Genomic DNA, 19,632 nt, shown 5'->3' on the forward strand with positions numbered 1-19,632 from the left:
GGATTGGTATAGCTGTAGCTCTGGGATGGTCTTCCCCACACGAACGCTGACACACCATTATTCTAGGCTTTGTAGATAAAGGTTGATGAGTTTGATTAAAATTTAATGAATTTGGGGGCACCTGGGTGGCTCAGTCAGTTAAGTGTCTGACTCTTGATTTCAGCTCCGGTCATGATCTTGGGGTTGTGAGGTTGAGCCCCACCCGGTTGGGTTCCGCACTGGGTGTAGAGCCTGCTTAAGATTCTCTTTCCCTCCCTCTGCCCTTCCCCACTACTCCTGCATGCACACTCACTCTCTCTCTCTCAAAAAACAAAAAACAAAAAACAAAACAAAACAAAAACATTAAAATTCAATGAGTTTTAAAAAGACATTTAGCTTTTACCAGATTCAAGGCAAGGAGCATTCAAGATAAAGATGAATAATGCAGTCCTGACTTTGGATGAGCTCAAAATCAAATCAGATTATGGAAAGTTCCCTCTTAACATAAGTACAAATGGGCAACAAATGGTGTGAGAGAGGTATAAGTAACATCCTGTGGGATCTTTATTTGTAGAACATAAAGCTGGTGGGAAGGATAGTCTGTTACCTGGGGCTGTTCTAACAAACTACCAGGAACTAGGTGGTTTGAAACAACAGAAATTTATTCTCTCACTTCTGGAGGCTGGAAGGCTGAAATGAAAGTGTTGGCAGGCCTGCATTCCTTTCAGAGTCTCTAGGGGAGAATCCATGCCTCGCCTCTTCCCGGCTTATGGTGACTATTGGCATTCCTTGGCTTTTGGCCACATCTCTGTCTATGCTATCTTCACATTGCCTCTCCTCTGTGTGTCCAGTTTTTCTCTGCCTCCCTCTTATAAGGATACAAGTGATTGAATTTAGGGACCAACTGAATAATCCGGATACGCCTCCTTTCAGGACCCTTAATTCAAACACGTTGCCATATGAGGGAATATTTACTCTTTTGCCATGTAAGGTAATATTCACAGATTCCTACGTCAACTTATTTTGAGGGAGGAGCCGTTTTTTACTCCTGTCTGCCACAGATGGGAATCAGGAAAGATCTTCCTTGAGTCTTGCTGGCTTCTAAGATGGGACTTGAAGGATACTCAGGGTGGAGAAAAGGCAAGGGGCAAAGGGGGAGAAGAAGGGAGGGTGGGATGTAAGTGGGGCTAACGGGTAGTTAGTCGTACTTGGAGCATGTAGTGTGTGCAGGGTGTGAAGGGCCTGGAATGGAGGTAGTTTGTCTTTAATTCACTAGGCAAAAATGAGTGCAGAATGGGTGTGATCAGAGCTGTACTTTATGAAGATTAATCTGGGAGTGTGTGCAGAATAAATTAGAGAAGGGAGGAATTGGTGGAGAACCAATTGGGAGGCCAGTGTAGTAGAGAAAGGTTGACATGCAGACGTCAGCAAGGGTACTAGCAGTGGGAATGGGAGTAAGGAAAGACCCTGTAGTAAGAGGATCGCACAGTTTGAGAACTGATGAAGGGTTCGTGTGTGTGTGTGTGTGTGTGTGTGTGTGTGTGTGTGTTAACAATTGAACTAAGTAAATTTTAAAAGGATCTAATTGGCTTTTATTAAATGATCCATGAATTGGGCAGCATCCCATCTAGCAAGGAGAGGGGAGCTCTGAGGAGTTGTACAGAATGGAAGGTTTTTTGGGGGGCAGAGGGTGCAAGAAAGTTACTAGCAAAAGGCTTGTTCCAGGCTAGGGGAGAGAACCTGGCGGTCTTCTCATGCAGATTACCTTATCTTCCTTGGGGGGATAGAGAGGGTCCATGTGGCAGCCCTGCCAGCACTGATCAAAAATTCCTGACCAGCCAGTTAAGACTACATCTCTGGGGGGAGGTTGAAACTGCAATTAGATTTGGTGTTAAGCTTCGCTTTGGGAAGTTGGTGTAAGTGATGCCATTTGGGGCCTGTGGTTTTCAACAGGGGGTTGGAGACAGTGGTGAAGATCAGTATTCCCCATGGAGTGCGCCTCAGGTAAATTAAGGTCTTGAAGGAAAACAGAAGGAAGAGCTTGTGTGCGTTGGAAAGGAGGTGATAAATTTGGACCTATCGAGTTTGAGGTGCTGGTTGGACACTGAAGTGTCTTATTGGCAGGTTGAAATGTAGTACTGTAGCTTGGGAGAGAGGACATAGCTAGTGTTATGGAGGATGAGTCCATAGAAGAGACGCTGATGGATGGCAGTGGATCACTCACTGAGGATCTGTGTACAAACACAACCCGCATTTAGGAAGTGTGGAGAAGAACAGAAAAGATGTGACTGGAAAGGAAAAAAACTAAGACTGTTTTAGTTATAAACACAGGAAGCTGCTCAGATTTTATGAAAAAGGAATTTAGTGGCTCATGTAACTTGAAGACCAAGGGAATTCCAGCTTCAGGCCTAATTTAATCTAGAGGCTCAAAAAAAAAATCTAGGGGCTCGAATGTCACCAAGCCTTGGTCACTCGCTTTCACATTGCTTTTGTTTTCAGGCTTCACATGGTTTTAAGATTTTCCAGCAGGTGAAAGTCCCATGGACAAGATCATGCCTTCTTCCTGGGGGCTCCAGAAGTACAGAGAATTGCTGTGATAAGTTTGTGTGTCCAGTGGAAACATACAAACCATGACCCAAATGTATTTATCAATATTATCAAAACATATTGGTTCTTGAATGCTATCTCATTCTGTCAGTAGACTAATGGCTTAAGGCATGTAGAGTTGTAAGTAATGGGGATTTTAGAATTTCTGGTAGGTCTGGATTGTTATGTTGTCCAAACCAGTGTTCTCTTTGTATTGAGCCAACAATGATTAGATTTCCTATTGGTTTTCCCTCTCTGGGGCCAATTATTGGGTATCTCTGGTCAGTTTTTCCAAATTATCATTTGGGAGAACATCCTTTTGGAACATGACAGAAGTTAGGCTGTTGGTTTCCTTGAGAATGGTGTTTTTGGCAGAAATTTCAGCAAGGTGTTCAATTTGGCCTCCAGGGAGTTGAGTCTGGGATGCCTAGAAACCTTAATAGTAGCCAGAGCAGCCAACGAAAGTATATCATCTAATACATTTTGGACATAGGAGCCATATTTAATTTTGTCCCCATTGGAGATAGGGACACCTGGTTGTTTCCGTAACATTCCAAATCATGAGTTACCCCAAAGGCATAGCAGCTATCAGTATAAATATTTACTGTTTCACCCTGGGCTAAGCTCAAGTAAGGGTTTATAAAACTCTGTCTTTTGGGCGGAAAGAGCTAAAGGTAAAGGTGCTGCCTCAGTGACTTCAAAAGGAGTCACGCTAGCATACCCAGCATGATATTTACCATTTCATCCTATAAATAAGAATAGTCAGCAAACCATGAAAAATTTGCATTGGTTATAGGAGTTTCCTGTAAATTTCATTGGGAGCCAAAAGGTAATCTGTCAGCATTAAGCAGTCATGAGGAGTTTTGTCTGGATGCAGAAGTAGTCCTTGTTTCCAGATCAGATGCCCTAAGTATGGAACCTGAGTTTGAGCAAACTGGGGGGGGGGGGGGATATATATATAATTATATATATTATGTATATATGATCTATATAAATATATATTTTTATATATGGGGAGAGAGGGAGACTTTAAGTCCCTTTAAGGCCAAAAGTGTTTTTTATTTTTTAAAGATTTTTAAGTAATCTCTACACCCAGTATAGGGCTCCAACTCACAACCCCGAAATCAAGAGTCATATGCTCTACCCACTGAGCCAGTCAGGTGCCCCTTAAGGCCAAAGTTTTAACAGGTGAATGCTGTCTCCTGTGAAGAGGTTTGAGAAAGGGAGCAGAGAAGCAGATCATATACATATTGTAACCAACTAGAGCCTGCAGAAAACTATATCCTCCAAATCAGCTTTTAAGGTTTATAAAGAGTTAAGAAGGACGGCCTGTGTAACCTGGGGCATTACTGTCCTGGTTTATTATTGTTCTTCCCAAGTGAAAGCAAGAAGACCCTGACTGTCCTTATGAACTGGAGTAGTGAAAGTGCGCTATATACAACAATTATAGTGAAGCAGGATTTGCTTTCAGTGGGGACAGACGTCAGTGTATGGGGACAACACGGCGCCCAGGGATAATGTTATTTATTGCTCCGAGGTCCTGGACTAACCTCCATCCTTGGCCACTGGGTCTTCTCACAGGTAAAATAGGGCTCCCAGGGACTAGTGCAGGGGATGATAAGGCCCTGAGTCCTGTGGTCTCTTATTATGGGCTTGATGCCTTAAAGGGCTTCTTTATTTGGGGACATGTTGTGAGGGATCTGTTTGAATCTTGATGGGAGGCGTGCTGTGAATTCTACCAATATCAGTTGAGGAATCTGCCCATAAAGAGGGCGGTAGCTGACTTGATGGGGACAAATGAGCAGTGTCCCCAGACTCCCCTATCGTGCCATCAGAGATGGAACAAATAAAAGATGTTGAAGGGTCATTTAATCCACCTGGTTGGCAATTTTGATTCTAGAATTATTTCCATCTTTTGGGAGACATTCTGGCACGATACTTTTCTAAGAAATCTTGGCCGTTATGAATGGGACAGAGTGGACAGAGTGGACAGAGAGAGACACAGCGAGAGAGGGAACACCAGCAGGGGGAGTGGGAGAGGGAGAAGCATTGTGATGACTGGGATCCCATATCTTAGAGGTTTTTCTCTAGAGCAAGGAGAAAAATTCCTAAAAGCACAGTTTCAACAGGAAGAGACTGGTTCCAGAAGGAATCAGGCCGAAGGCCAGAACAGTTCCAATGGGAAGTCTGACTCTGAAAAGTAGTCAGACTGAAGGCCAAAAGAGTACTCTCATAAGAAACAAGGCCTTAAGATAGATTTCAAATAAAGCCTGGAGAGCTTGGACACAAAGTGGAGCTTGACATCCAGGAAAAAACTTACCTTCGCACTCCAGGGTTAGCGAGAAAGCAGTGAGCCCATTTGGCTCTGTGGGTACCAGCACCTGTTTGCCCACCAGGCTTGGAGTTTTGGGGGATCTTTCCTGGATCCCACTTCTTATCACAAGTAATGTTAACATTAAAAGTAAAAGTCATTTTACTGGCAAAAATGGTTTTGCTTGGGAATAACAGAGAGTTGCAATCTGAGACAAGAAAGCTACTGGCCAAACCATAGGCAGTTCACAGAACAAAGAAGAATGGTCTTTTATAGAGGAGAATGGGGGAAGGTGGCAAGGCTGTTACAAACAAAAAGTCCATGGGAGTAAACTGGGAGTTTGAAGTATAGTGAGTGGCTTTTCATTGACTGAGTTGGGACTGTCTCTTGGCTTGGCTGTTGCTGGGGAAGAAAAAGAACCTTTCTTCCTCCTGCTGAGATAGTAAAGTAGTTGTGACTTGACCTACTGACTTGAAAGGTAGTCTCTTCCTGTTGGGTCTGCACTTGACTTCCCCTGCTGGCCTCCTGACTTCATTGTGAACAAGGTGTCCTTTCATTAATTTTCACAAACTGATGCACATTTTAGAAAGATCATTGGCTGCGAGGAGAGGGAGGGTGGAAGGAGCAATTAGGAATCCATTGTAGATGAGAGATGATGGGGCTGGGATGAGCCTAATCACTGCTGAGATAAAAAGGATAGATTTGAGATATATTTTGGCTGCGGAATCAACAGACTTGGATTTGCAAATAATGTGCACATTTAGTTGCAAATAATCATGCAATTCATTGGCTTAAACCATTCTCTGTCCTCGCTTCTCTGTGCCTTTCAGGTGTTGGTCATCCTCAGGCTCTCATGGAGGTGCAAGCCAGTGCCGGTAGCACCTGATTTCCTTTTCCCTCAGGCTAGTGAGGAAGAGAGAGCTCAAGTGTCTCTCCCCGTGGCCGTCTTACCAGATTCTAGAGCTGTATTTCGATTGTACCATCTTAGGCCAAGTGCCTACTCTAAAACAGTCATGGCTTCAGCTGGGTATAAAAATGCCTCTTCAGGAACCTGTCACTGTGAAAAAGGGGATGGAGTTAAAATAATCAGTTTGCATAGGCTACTCTGTGTGCCATCTAGGAATGGATTTTTGGACGGAGCCACCTGCAGTGTCCTGTACCTGGGGGAAGATGAGGAGAGAGGAATTAAGCATCACTCCCAAGTTTCTGGCTTATACAGGATACAGATTGTAGCGTCAAACTTGTCAGCAGGATGAGGCCTCAGGATCACCAGTTTCGTGGGCAGCATGTGTAGTTCTATTTAGATTGTTATGTTTGAGATGCCTATGAGAACTTTCGGGCGGAGATGTCATTAAACAGTAGCTGCGTCTGGCACTGGCGGAGAGATTGAGGTTGGTGGAATTGGTAATTAAAACCAAGGGGTTGGATGATAATACTTAGGGAGAGAGTGTAGGGGGTCTAGAATCTGACCGGAACTGGCCCAACATTTAGAGGTCATGGAGAGGGAAAATAGCACAGAGACTGAGACAGAATAGTCAGTCAGGAAGAATGAGAACCTAGAAAGTATGTATCGTGGAAGCTAAGAGAGGAATGTTTCAAGGAGGAAATGGTCAACCAGATCTAATATTGCCAAGAGGTACAAGATGAAGACTGGAAAGTCCATCCAGTTAGCACTGAGGCTGTTTTATTTACCTCATGGGTTAGAAATTTCACATTTGTTTTAGTTCCCAGAGCCTGAGGCATCACACTGAGGCCATGTTGGTCTTTCTGTGCTGAGGTAGTGGGTATCTCAAAGTCACATGCAGTTCAACAGACCAGGCAGCTGCCCTCTCCCCCCACTTTTTTTCACCTCCTAACCTTTTTATTAAAGGAACTTTTCAAGCACAAAAGAGAATAGTTTAATCAATTTCCTCACACCCATTGTGTGGTAAGGGCACGATAAACACTCTTTCCTTTTAATTACTGATTTGCAAAAGATAATCTGGTGTCCTAGCAACCTTCAAAGATGGGCAGTGATCATCATGAACTCACAGATTTTTATATACTTGAGTTTAAATCACATTTAGGGGCGCCTGGGTGGCACAGCGGTTAAGTGTCTGCCTTCACGCTCAGGGCGTGATCCCAGCGTTATGGGATCGAGCCCCACATCAGGCTCCTCTGCTATGAGCCTGCTTCTTCCTCTCCCACTCCCCCTGCTTGTGTTCCCTCTCTCGCTGGCTGTCTCTGTCACATAAATAAATAAAAATCTTAAAAAAAAAAATCACATTTAGTCTTTATTTTAACACTCAAATTATTCCATCTTTGGTGATCAGAAGTCTTTTATTTCTTAAATGGCTTTCTCGTTTTCCTATTTCATCTTTTCCCAGGCATCCTTAATGATTTATCAAAAAAGCCATTTTACATTGTTGCTTTCATAATTTTATCTATAGCCAATACAACAATTTTGGGATTGAGAACACCGTTAGATTTTTTTCCCAATGGAGAAATATTGGAATCTATTTGATTGGCACATATTTCCATGACTATTTGTTATGAATCAGGAATACCAAAAAAATGACAATATTCTAATACTATAAAACAGCTCAGGGTGTTTGCCCACTTACAGGGGCAGGGAAGGTTGGGGCACAAGACACTGGGGACATCAGCTCTCATGTCCACTTACCTTGTCACCTTTGTAGTAAGCACTCTTGGAGATGGGGGACACTGAAGCAGGTACTGGATGGCAATTTATGATTTAGGGGCTCCTCGGATACGGAACTCAGCAGCTGGTCCTGGTTCCACTTTCTGGCAGAGATCTAAGGAGCACACTTGAGCCCACTTTTGGGATTGCAAATGTATCATTCTTTCTCATCTTACTAGATTTGGGGGTAATATTTGATAAATTCTCTCTGAAAGAGTCTTTTTCTAATAAAGAAGAAATTAAAAAAAAAATTGCTTTCTCCCTCAAGAAGGCTGAAGACTCGTTTTTCCTTAAATGTTAAATAAAGATCCGTGACTAGGGAACTGAAAGTAAGAGGACCTATCAGACTCCAGCAGGGCTTCTAGTATTTTGTGCTCTGACTCTATAAGACCATGGGAAAACAAGTGATCTCGTCAGGACAGAACCTTGAGCAGAGCCTCCTGGGAGACAGAGGCCATTTTTCCACCTTTGGTCGTCTCTGACCTGAATGAAATAACATCTTGTGATGATGGGTACTAGATTAGAGTTGTATGCTTGTTCTTTTAGTAAACAGGTGCATTTATTCCAGAGAGAGGTTTAGTGGGGAAGATGGGAGAGAGTGTTCGGAGAAAGAATTCTTGTTCATTCTCTGTCATCCAAACTCTTGGTTTAACATATGAGCTTGGCATTGTTGAGGAGGTTGGAACCCAGTTCTGTGGTGTGTGGATTTGAGAGCCTTGCATTCAGGCAGGCTTCCTCTTCTGTTACTGAACTGTTCTCAGAAACACCTCTGTTACAAATCCTGGGCTTTTTGAATCCCCCATAGCACTTAGGTTCCGTTTGGCCACAAATGACTGAAAACCCAGAATAACAGTGGCTTACCAAGATAGCAGTGCTCTTTCTCATGGAATAAGCAGTGTAGGCCCTTCTACTGTGTTTGACCTGCTGCACAGTTGTCCTCCATAGCTGTTTTGTCCTCATTGTCAACGCCTTCCATCTTGTTGCTTAGTCATTCGTAAGAGGTGGATTTCACCTCATAATCGGTTGCCGGAGCTCCAGCTAACGAGTCTGCATTCTAGTCAGCATGAAGGAAGCATGGTAGGATTACACACAACATCTCTGCTAATCATTCATTGGCCAGAATTGGAAAACGTAGTCTTGGTTCTAAGCCCAGCTAAAAATCAGGGCTTCTGTGACAATGTCTAAGAAAGAAGAGAAGACGGACAGTGGGACCATGGGCTACAACCCTGTGATGCCTCTTGTAGTACTTGTTTTGTTTTGTTTTAAAGGCTATGGACTCTGGGAAACAAACTGAGGGCTTCAGAGGGGAGGGGGGTGGGGGATTGGGATAGGCCCGGGATGGGTATTAAGGAGGGCACATATGGCATGGAGCACTGGGTGTTACATGCAAACAATGATTCATGGAACACTACATCAAAAACTAAGGACGTACTGTATGGTGACATAACATAACAAAAATTATTATTAAAAAAATAAAAAATAAAAAAATAAAGGTTTATTTGGGGCACTTGGGTGGCTCAGTTAAGCATCTGCCTTCAGCTCAGGTCTTGATCCCAGGGTTCTGGAATCAGCCTTAGGTCGGGCTCCCTGCTCATCAGGGGAGTCTGCTTCTCCCTTGCCCTCTGCCCCTCCCCTCACTGGTGCTCTTTCTCTCACTCACTCTCTCTCTTAAATAAATAAATAAAATCTTAAAAAAAATAAAGATTTACTTATTTGAGAGAGAGCACCTGGGCACTTGGGCACATGCACACTACTGGGGGGAGGGACAGAGAGAGAGAATCTTCAAGCAGATGCCCCGCTGAGCATGGAGCCCTACACGTGGCTCGGATCCCACAACCCTGAGATCACGACCCCAGCCAAAATCAAGAGTCAGACACTCAATTGACTGAGCCACCCAGCCGTCCCCCTCATATGTAGTACTTGTTAAGAGCACAGAAAATGAGTTGCTGAGTCACCCAGCTCTCTGCCAATTCAGCAAACCCTGGATCCTCTCTGAATGATTGGCTGTGGCACCTTAAGCAGATGTGGTAAGACCTACTTAACTTCTTCTCCGTTGTGGGCCCCATGCCCACAACAGCCCCATTGGGTGTACTGTGCTGAGGAAGTCAACAGCAGGAGACCATGCAGTGTGGTGTGTGCTCTTGAGAAATGTTAGGGGGGCCACTGGAGCACAGGGAGTTGGGAAAGGCTTGGAGAGAAAGAGATCTTTTTTTTTTTTTTGTAAAGATTTTATTCATTTGACAGAGAGACAGTGAGAGAGGGAACACAAGCAGGAGCAGAGGGAGAGGGAGAAGAAGCAGCCTTCCCGCTAAGCAGGGAGCCCGATATAGGGCTCGATCCCAGGCCCCTGGGATCATGACCTGAGCCGAAGGCAGATGCCTAACGACTGAGCCACCCAGGCACCCCGAGAAGGGGATCTCTTAGCCAAGATTCGAAGGGTAAATTAAAATTGACCAGTAAGAAGAGAGATGGGTGTCCGTAGAACTGATTTGCAAAGACTGTTCTAGGTAGGAACAAACAAAAGTCCTAAAGGTGAGAAAGGGCAACCTGTCCTAGGAGCTGACTGTACTTCAGAGTGGCTGTGAGGAATGAAGCTGGATGGGTAAATAAGACCCTGATCTCAAAGTGGCTGGTACACCGTTTAAAGAAGTGTAGACCTATTCTGTAGTTGTCTATCCTTTAGATTACCAGTGGAAAATTGCCTCCATTTAGCCTGGGGTGCTCCAGAAAGATTTCAGGACAGGGAGTGACATGATCAGATTTTCTTTCTGGAAAGGTCCCTCTTGGTGCAGTCTAAACAGTAGAGGGGAAGTAGGAGTGGACTTGAGACTGGAGGTGAGGTGGCCAGTTGGGCTGCTGCAGGTTCCCGGAGCAGAGATGGTGTTGGCTTGAATTAAGGGAGTTCCAGAGGTGACAGGAAGGAGTGGATGGAGTGGAAAGCTTTTTTGGAGCTTTTAATAGACTGCGGGATAGATAGTTTTAGGGGCTGAGGGAGGAGGCACCAAGGATGATGGTCACATTTCTCACTTGAGAATTCAGGGGAAAGCACATAATTTGGTTTTGGACACATGGAGGATTTTAGGTGTCTGAGGGACGTCTTAGGGGAGACATCTAGCACATTTGGATGAAGGGGTCTGAAGCCCAAGGAGAGACAGGTGGAGGCATCAGAGTGCATGAGATTACTTGGAGAGAGTGGGTAGTAAAGAGCAAGAGCCTCACAAGAGAGCCTGCGGAATCCCCAAATTAAGAGGCAGGAAGAGGAAGCTGCCAAGGAGAAGGCTAGCTAAAGAAGGCCCGGCCAGAGAGGCCTCTGGGAACGATGTGCTGCCTGGAAGCGAAGGAAGGGTGTGTCTTTTGCATTGCCTGTGTGGAGGGAGGAGCGGAGGACAGAGAATGCTGTGGATTTAGTGATTAGGCCATTGGTGAGGGGAGAGTGGTCCAGCAGAGTGGCTGGCCAGGCAGGTGGCTCGCTGTGGTTGAGGAATGATGCAGTCAGAGGGGGACGGGGTGTCCACAGCTCTTGCCAAAGATCACCTGTGAAGTAAGGAAGAAAGTGCATTGGGTGGATGAGCTGTCAAAAGCTTTTTATTGTTGAGCCTGCTTACCTGGTTATAAGTCAGGGCCTGTGATGAGGGGGAGGGGAGCACCCAAGAGGGAGGGAGAAAGATCAATGGTGTGAGGTCTTAGAGAAGGTGATAGCAAAGGGGATGGTGCACGCTTGGGCATGTATATCCCCGTGCAGCTGTCCTGAGAATGACTGTCCTTCTGAGGGAGCCCTGTCTGGGCCTGTGGCCATCAGTGGTATGTTCTCTGCAAAAGCGTCTGTAGCCCCCTTGTAATAGTGTTGTCTGGAGGTGAACTGGTTCATAGCCAGAGTCAGGTTTTTAAAAGCTGAGTCTCCCATGCATGCATCTTTTCATGTCCTTCCTCTGGAGCCCTTTGGTGTGGCGTGCAGTCCCCTGTGGAGGTACTCCAGGTAAAGCAGTCCATCTGGAGTAGCTGAACACATTTTCTGTAGGTCATATTGATATGATGCTTTTAGAGGACAGGGTATGGCTGTATTGGGGGATGATTGTGAACTTTCAGAGTAGGACTCCTTTCTTACTTGATCTTTTGTTTAGACAAGTGAACTTGTCAAATGGGATTAACATAAGAAAAAGCTAGAAATATTTGCTATTCCTAACACTACATACACACACACACACACCACTACTTCGCTAGTAAGAGGGACATGTAGGTCCCTGATACTCTTATTAAGAATAAACCTGTTTCTGGCAATTTCTCTCCTGGGGAGTGTGTCTGTAAGTGGGGGAGTGGATTTAAGAAGATGGCAAGCCCAATATTTAGCAGAAAGGTTAGGCTCAGCCTGATGACTTTCTTCCAGGATAAGGTTTGTGATTTGGATCTAAAGCTTCACAAAATATCGTTTGTGTGAATTATGGAGTCATGGAGTAAATGAAACTTACAAATTTGAATGCGTTGCCAGTGGAAAGGACAGAGTTGTTGGAAGGAGAACCAGCCAGTGCCCTGAGCACTACCTTTTAATGAAATTTCCCTGAAAATGAAAAAGAGAAGAAAGAGCCTAGTGGATGGTACCACCTATTTTCTTTCCCTAGTTTTTTGCCCCTCATGGGCAAATGTCAACAGAATATTCATGTTTTCTTTAGCAAGGTACAAAACTGAGTTGGCATCTGGTAAAGAAATGGGGGTGGGGTGGGGTGAGTAGCCTCTGCCCGGAGTCTGATGGATACAATGCCAAGGGCTCCTGTGTAGCCTGGCCAGCCACACTTTGTTTGGTGAAGCTCTGACCACCAACCATGTGTGGGTGTCACTGTGGAGTCTTGAGAAACAACAAGGTCAGAGGGTATACCCCAACACCAACTGATGACCAAAAGGGAGCCTCAAAAAGATGCTGCCTCTTAAGCTTTTGTAAGCCCAAGGCAGTCCTTCAGGAAACACTGGGAATTAGGAAGGAGCGGGAAGAGGTAGGGTTTTCTATCCAGAGAATAACAGTGAAAATGAGTTCCATGAGTGCGGGTCCCTCCCCAGGCCAGGAAAAGCCAGGCCTCAACCACAGGGAGCTTCCCTTCCCACCCTGCTGTTCCCCCAGCCCTCCTGCACTGCCTTCTCTTGCTTCCATTGAAGGAAGGCTTCTGTGCTGTGCTGTTTTGAGCCTCAGGTCAGGGCTGGGGTTGGCTTCTGGGCAGTCATGGGGATAGAGGGGCCCTGGAAGGCTGGTAGGGGAAGCCTTTCTGAGCAAGAGTTTCTCCAAAAACGTCAACATGTCTTAGCTGAGCCCTTGGTACCCAGGACATTCCCTCTGTTCATCATCAGTCAGATTTTCTGCTTTCCTTTCAGGGTCTAAGTGAACCAGGAGGGCCTAGGAGGGAGCTTTTTTCTTTCCTTTTGAAATTTCTTTTGTTTCCTGTTTACACCAGCAGCACAGCCCCTTGGGGAATGGCTAAGGGACTGTGGAGGATGGCTGTTGATTGAGATAGAATCTCAGAGATAGGCTATGCACCACTTAGCCTCTGATCTGGGCCTTTGGGTTGAAAAGGGAGGGCTGCCTGGGAGCTGGGCTGAGACCATTTAAAGCAGCAAAGCAGCTGTTCCCTGCTGCCCTCCCAGTAGGGAGGGGTCCGGAGTGGGACTGGACTAGTCTGGTCCCGGTGTGAGGGCCACTGGGGAGGCAGGGGCGTGGGTCCTGGCATGCGAGCTGGAAATCACAGTGGATTCTGTCATTCTCTCAATGCAGTCTGATGTTTTGGTCTGTGGTAGGCCAAGTAGAATTCTCATTAGCTCACTAGGGCAACAGGTCTTTGGGTGCCTGCTCTGTTCCAGGCATTGCTCAGCACAGTAGGAAACAAGGAGCCCATGGCCACTGAGACACCGCCAAGTCTGATGCGGATGTGATGAGCCACGTGCCCCAGCTTGCACGGACTTACTGAGTCATACACGTGTACTGGAAGGCCCATTATAAAGCATGCACAGGAAAGAAAATACAAAGGAGATAAATAGCAGTTAGTTGTAATATTTCTTCCTACACTTCAGTGGATGGTGTCGCACACACCCCGCTTCAGAGAGCACTAGCGTGTGCTGCTGCCTTTGTGTGTCAGGCCTCCCCGTTCCACAGTAGTTTTGGGAAGCGGATCATTTTTGAGTTGGGAGGCTGCCTGTTGGATGAATGGAAGGCATGAAAGAGGAAGCAGGTCAGGCCGATGCTGAGCTCACATAATTGGGGAGCACACGGGCCCCAGGAGGGCCTGATGGCCACCATTCTTCCTGCTCTGCCCTCCTTCGGAAGGGTGCCCAGGTTGCCCGGGGTGGGGGTTTAAGGTTCTTGTGCTGTCCTGTGTGCCAGGGTCAGGATATTGAGGGGTGGGGGTGGCGGTGTTGCTCTTCAGCCCCTTTATAATTTTCACAGACTTTCATTGGTGTGGCATTTGATCATTTCAACAGCCGTCCAAGATAAGGGATCCTTTCTGCACTGGGAGCACCAGAGATCCGAGGCCCACGGGGAGTGTAGTGAGCATCAGAGCTGGGCCCCGGGCCCTGCTCTCCCTGACTGGCCGCTGCCTCCTCCTGCAGCAGGTCATCCTCTACATCTGCCAGTCTTGCCTGGAGGAGCAAACCAGTGTACCTCTCAGCACCCCTGACTCTTGGTCTGGCATGTGTCACTTTTCTTCTGGGCAAGAACTTGGGCTCCAGGTCCCTGGCTCCTCGGCATCCCTGCCCACGAGGGAAGCTGTCACTAGCATTTGGCTTCTTTTACTCAGACGTAAGCAGCTGAAAAGGAAGTCCTAGCGTTTCAAACGAAAGGCCTTTTCCCATGGGGTGGAAAGGAGTCAGAATACCGTAAGCCTCCAAGTTCTCTTCACTTCCTGTTCCCTGGGCCTGTTCTCTTGTGACATCTACACCTAGGAGTTGGAGAGGGACTGGGGGTCAGGAGCCCAGCGAGCTGGCTGTCTTGCCTGCTCCCCGTCCATGTTTTCTGGGCTCTGCCCCTGCCTCTTGCACAGGGATTTGCCCTTCCTCCTTGTTGGGTCCTACTGCAGCTTGTGAGGGAGTGGCTGTCCAGGTAGGGTGGGTGCTGGTCTCCTCAGAGGGTGCCTCCAGGTAAGGGCTCTGGGATGTGTATTCAGTGACCTGGGGTTACTTGCTTAAGAGGCAGGTGAAACCTAGAAAGTTAATCTCTTTCAAGGCTTGTTCCTTTAGGGTGTTTACTTCATTTCTTAGTTGTTCATCTCAAGCTCTGACATCTTGGTAATAATAGTTATAGGTTTTGTTGTTGTTGTTCTTGTTTAAGATTTGAGAGAGAAAGAGAGGCAGAGGGAGAGGAAGAGGGAGAAAAGCTGACTCCCCATTGAGTGTGGAGCCCAACACAGGGTTCGATTCCAGGACCTCGAGATCATGACCTGAGCCGAAATCAAGAGTTGGCCGCTTATCTGACTGCGCCACCCAAGCACCCCTTAGCATCTACAACTCTAGATAGTTCTCTCTCTCTCGTGCTACTTTCTGCCTCAGGATACCTCTCTTCCCCTCATCCCTTCTAGCGAGGAAGGACAGGAGTCAGATAGGGTGATACTGCAGGACACAGTGCTGGGGTAACGCTCATAAAAGGATGTGGAAGGTCCAGAGAGACTCAGCACTGAGCTGGAGCTCTCTGCCCCTCCCCTGCAGGCGCTCTGCCTGGGCTCCTTCCTGCCCTTCCTCGCCTAGGGAAACCAGCAGCCTTTGTGAGTCTCCTTGACAACAGGATGGATAAGTTAAAAATAACCTTGTGCTGGGGCATGCTTGTGTGCGTGCGTGTGCGTGTGTGCACATGTGCTTGTGGCTGGGTACATGCCCTCTCCCCTGCTGGGCTCCAGCTCAGTCCCTGTGGCTTCCGGATGCTCCTGGTGAGCATCCGTGGGAGGCCTTGGCGGGGCCCAGGTGCTCACATGCTGAAGCTCCTGGGGTTAGGGGTCAGATCTAGATGACCCTGCAGCGTCGTTACTTCATACTGCTGATGGTTGCCGCTGGGCTGTGGGTGTTAATGTTGACATGAAGAATGGAATGCTTTTCCAAATGCCCTGGTCTTCATTCACTCTAACTGGAGAGCGATCATCCCAGAGGCACTGCTGTGTTTCACAACCTGTCAGGGTGCTGGAACAGGACATCTCTTCAGGGAAGGAGGACTGTTTCTGGGCCCGTTTTATAAGTGGAGGACTCTACAGTACAGAGGTACTTGCGTAACTTGTCCACAGCCCCCTGGCTGAGCTGTGGCAATATAAGGAGCAGTGACCCTGTCATCAGAAGCTAAGGCTCTTGCCTCACATCCTACTCCTGAGGTCATCTGAATAGGTCCTTTACCAGAGCCAGCTGCCTCTTATTAGCAGTCTTGCACTAGTCAAACTCTGTTTTGTGATGTTATCACAACCGTAAGTTAGAGAGAGCTATTTCCCTGAGGGCAGGGGCTGGGTAGCTCTTTACCACACCTGAAATTAATTCCTGGCTTCCTCTCTCCATCATTTTTCCATCCATTAGTAAGTATTTTGCTCTGTACCAGGCATGGGGAGGTTTTTATCAAGGGAATAAAAAGGTGTGGTCCTTCTTTTTCGGGAACACCAGAGAATTAGAAAAATCTCCCCGTCAGTCTGCATTGTGGCCAGTGCCCAGAGGGAGAGGGTCAGGAGAAGGAATGACTGGGAGAGGGGTGGGGTTAGAGAAGCCTGGGAGAACGTATGAGTGACACAGTGTACTTAGGGCTGGAATGTATGAGAGGCTCCCACAAATCCAAAGGCAGGCAGCAAACTCGGTAGAAGAATGGTCAGTGAGCTGGTAGACACTTGACAAAAGAAGATATCCAAACAACCAATAAACATGAAATGGTGCTCGATTTCATATACTGCTTAGGGAAATTCAAATTATTCAACTTAAAGAAATGTGACTGTGTTTTGTGTTCGCGCACATAGGTAACGAAATCTTTGACGGTGTGGTGAAACGTCTTTTTGCCATTTCTAGTTTACTTCATTCTGAATTTCTTACCGAAAAGTAAAATGGGGTCCCCGGCCTGAGCTCCACACTCCTGGGTTCAAGGCTGAGGCCCTGCACGCCCCCACTTCAGGTCTGCCCGCTCTGCGTGCGCTGGCCAATGGGGAGCCTGGGAGCCTGGGTGCCCCGCGGCTCCTTGCAGGCTAAGGTGCCACTCATCGAGAAGGTGGCGTCGCTCCGAGGCACAGTGGTCTGGAGCTACACCCAGATGAATGTGCTGCAGCAGCTTCTCTTGCCAGTAGTTCAGGCATCGAGAGAATGCCGGGGACAAAGACATCCTGAATTCTCCCCAGTGCCTCTGACCCAGGGGCGGGTTCGATCCCACCTTCGTCCTTTTTGAGAAGTGCAAGGTGAAGGGTGCTCAGGTGCACCTCCTTTTTACCTTCTTGCTCTGCCTGCCCCCAGTGACTATGCCACTGCGCTCATGACCGATCCCAAGTTCATCACCTGGTCTCCAGTTCGCCGCATGCCTGGAACTTGCTGGCGGGCCCAGACAGTGTGCCCGTGCGCAGTCTAGCCCCCGTGCAGTCTAGCCCCCGTTTTCCAGCCATCGACATCCGGCCTGACTTCGAAGCCCTGCTGTCCCAGGGGCCCAGCTGTGCTAGGGTGCCCCTCCTCTCTCTGCTGCCTGGCAGTCACAGCGCTGCCCTCTGCGGATTTCATCCATGAGGTGTTTCCTCGAAATCTACACGGAGGAGCGCCTGAGGTCCAGGAAAATCCCCTGAGATGGGCGCTTCTTGTCTACCCCAGCCCCACCCCTTCTCCAAACCAGGGCTCCTCCCTAATAAAGTGTCAGGTGTCAGAAAACCAGTGGATTCCAAGATGCTCAAGTAAAAGGAAACCTAGTGGTATGAACATCACGAAGTCAGAAGACCTGAATTAATAGGAGACTTGGGGCCCACCATTGAACTTCTCAGAGCCTCTGTCTCTTCATTTGTACATAGAGATCTTCCTTTATCCTTTCCCTTCCTTGCAGAACTTCTCTGAGGTTCACAATAGGTATGGGAAACATTCTTACGGCTGTTGAGAGCTCTGCAAATACAAAGCAGTACTATTCAACTCTAATTAGCAACTCTAATTAGCAACTCTAATTCAAAGTGATTTGATTTGTCTTCCATCTCTTCCCAACAGCAGTGGTTCTAAATTCCTGTAAGAGATAAATGCTCTAAGTAGTAAGGTCCCTAGTTTTCAGAGCAGCCTGCCCTGGTATTTTGGATAGAGGGCCTGTTGCTGGCATGACTCTGGTCCCCTCGTAGGGGCTGGCAAGCAGGGTGAATTTTTTCTGACATGGCCGGAGCCTGGATGGCAATTCTGTGAGTGATATCGCAGGGTCTGCTGGTGCCCGGGGCTGCGTGGCAGGGAAATGACTGGCACACCGGTCTTGGTGAAGCCTTGACTCTAGTAAGCAGTACTGTGTGGCTCCCACACTGCCTGGGCTGGCCTCCTCATGGGCTGCTCTTGTGGAGTCTGGAAGTAACACTGTGGACTCTGGGAAGTCCAGTGGGGGGCAACAGCCTGCACACCCAGCTTTTCTCTGAGAGCCTGGCCAGAGCCACAGGCCGCTCTGGGGGCACTGAGAGTCCACAACATGTTGTGGCAGAGCAGGGACTTTGCTGCATGATTTAGGTGTTGGTGGAGAGGGGTTTTTGGAGGTGGATGTGACTTTCTGGCTGCCAGCAGCCAAACCCTTTGAGGCACTAAGCCTGGCAGCAAGGGCTGGGTCAGGAATGAGGTCTTGATGAAATTTAGGCTTGCCTCCCCTTTTGCTTTGGATACAGAAGAGCCCCTTTCTCCCTCCTCTGGGACATTGTCCCCTCCTCTGCCCCCGGGAAGACAAGGGGATCGAGCAGATTGTGGCTGTTCCTCATTCCCCCGTGGTACAGATGCAGGCCTCGCTTCCAGCAGAGAGTTGGCCATCTTGGCACATGTCAGAACAGTGTCGGGATCGCTGTGAGTCCCATCTGCTCTGTCACCTGACTGTACTAGGTCCTCAAGCCTTGTTGCAGGTCTTTTCCCACAGATCTCTTATGACAGGCATGTACTTCTTATTTTTGACCCTTTCCTCATCTGTTTTTGTGCCATGTAGGAATCGGAGTCAGAAGCAAAGGTAGATGGAGAGACTGCATCGGACAGTGAGAGCCGAGCGGAAACTGCTCCTCTATCAGCCTCCGCAGATGATACCCCAGAGGTCCTCAACAGGGCCCTTTCCAACTTGTCTTCAAGGTAACCTGGCTTCATGGTACAGATGCTTGCAGGGGCCTTGCTCCAGGTCCAAGTGCCATGGAAGACCCCGAGTCCTCAGACAGCCTGTGGTCCTGTGGCATGAGCCCATCACTATTACAGTGTACAGGGTGGGCCTGCCCAGCGGCAGTGGCCACAGTCGTCCTGCTTCTGCTCAGGGCTCCACTGAATGTCATCTAGTGCTTAATGGCAACTCTGAGCACAGCCTAGAAGGATCTGGCCCTTGAAGGGTGCTGTCGGCTGGGCTGAGAGGTACAGTAGTCCGAGGACGAGGGGAGTCTGGACACAGGGGTGGTGGTGGGCAGGTTGCCGACGCAGCATGTGAAGGAGTTTGTGACTGATAGACAAGCTGCTTTGCACACAGGAGCCCAAGTTTTCAGGTCAAAGTTTGGTTTTCCCTCTCGCACACACATCCATTGTGGACATTCCTTAAATTCTCCCAGAAGAATTGAGAAATCTCAACTTGGGTGAATGCAGGGTTAAAATATTAGTCCCTTGAGGGGCGCCTGGGTAGCGCAGTCGTTAACGCGTCTGCCTTCGGCTCAGGGCGTGATCCCGGCGTTCCGGGATCGAGCCCCACATCGGGCTCCTCCGCTGGGAGCCTGCTTCTTCCTCTCTCACTCCCCCTGCTGTGTTCCCTCTCTCGCTGGCTGTCTCTCTGTCACATAAATAAATAAAATCTTTTAAAAAAAAAAAAAATTAGTCCCTTGAGACTCTGGTCCTTCAACACTGGCTATGTGTGCAGATTAAAAACGCAAACTTTAAGACCCTAGAACATTATCTGAAGGTGTTTCTCTGTGTG

The 19,632-nt window shown here is 47.7% G+C and overlaps 1 protein-coding gene and 1 pseudogene across 2 annotated transcripts in view; both read left to right on the plus strand.

The window, feature by feature from the left end:
- Nucleotides 1–19,632, plus strand: part of CDS2 (CDP-diacylglycerol synthase 2) — a 61,635-nt gene that overhangs the window by 21,350 nt on the left and 20,653 nt on the right. For both annotated transcript variants that reach the window (XM_026503060.4, XM_026503061.4), the window contains exon 2: nucleotides 18,676–18,812. In XM_026503060.4, the coding sequence (XP_026358845.1) occupies nucleotides 18,676–18,812 (137 nt within the window). The remainder of the gene's footprint in view (nucleotides 1–18,675; nucleotides 18,813–19,632) is intronic.
- Nucleotides 1,177–18,669, plus strand: LOC113258366 (glutathione peroxidase 1-like; annotated as a pseudogene).

The sequence above is a fragment of the Ursus arctos genome, unplaced genomic scaffold, assembly GCF_023065955.2.
Source record: "Ursus arctos isolate Adak ecotype North America unplaced genomic scaffold, UrsArc2.0 scaffold_16, whole genome shotgun sequence".
In the NCBI taxonomy this organism is placed as follows: domain Eukaryota; kingdom Metazoa; phylum Chordata; class Mammalia; order Carnivora; family Ursidae; genus Ursus; species Ursus arctos.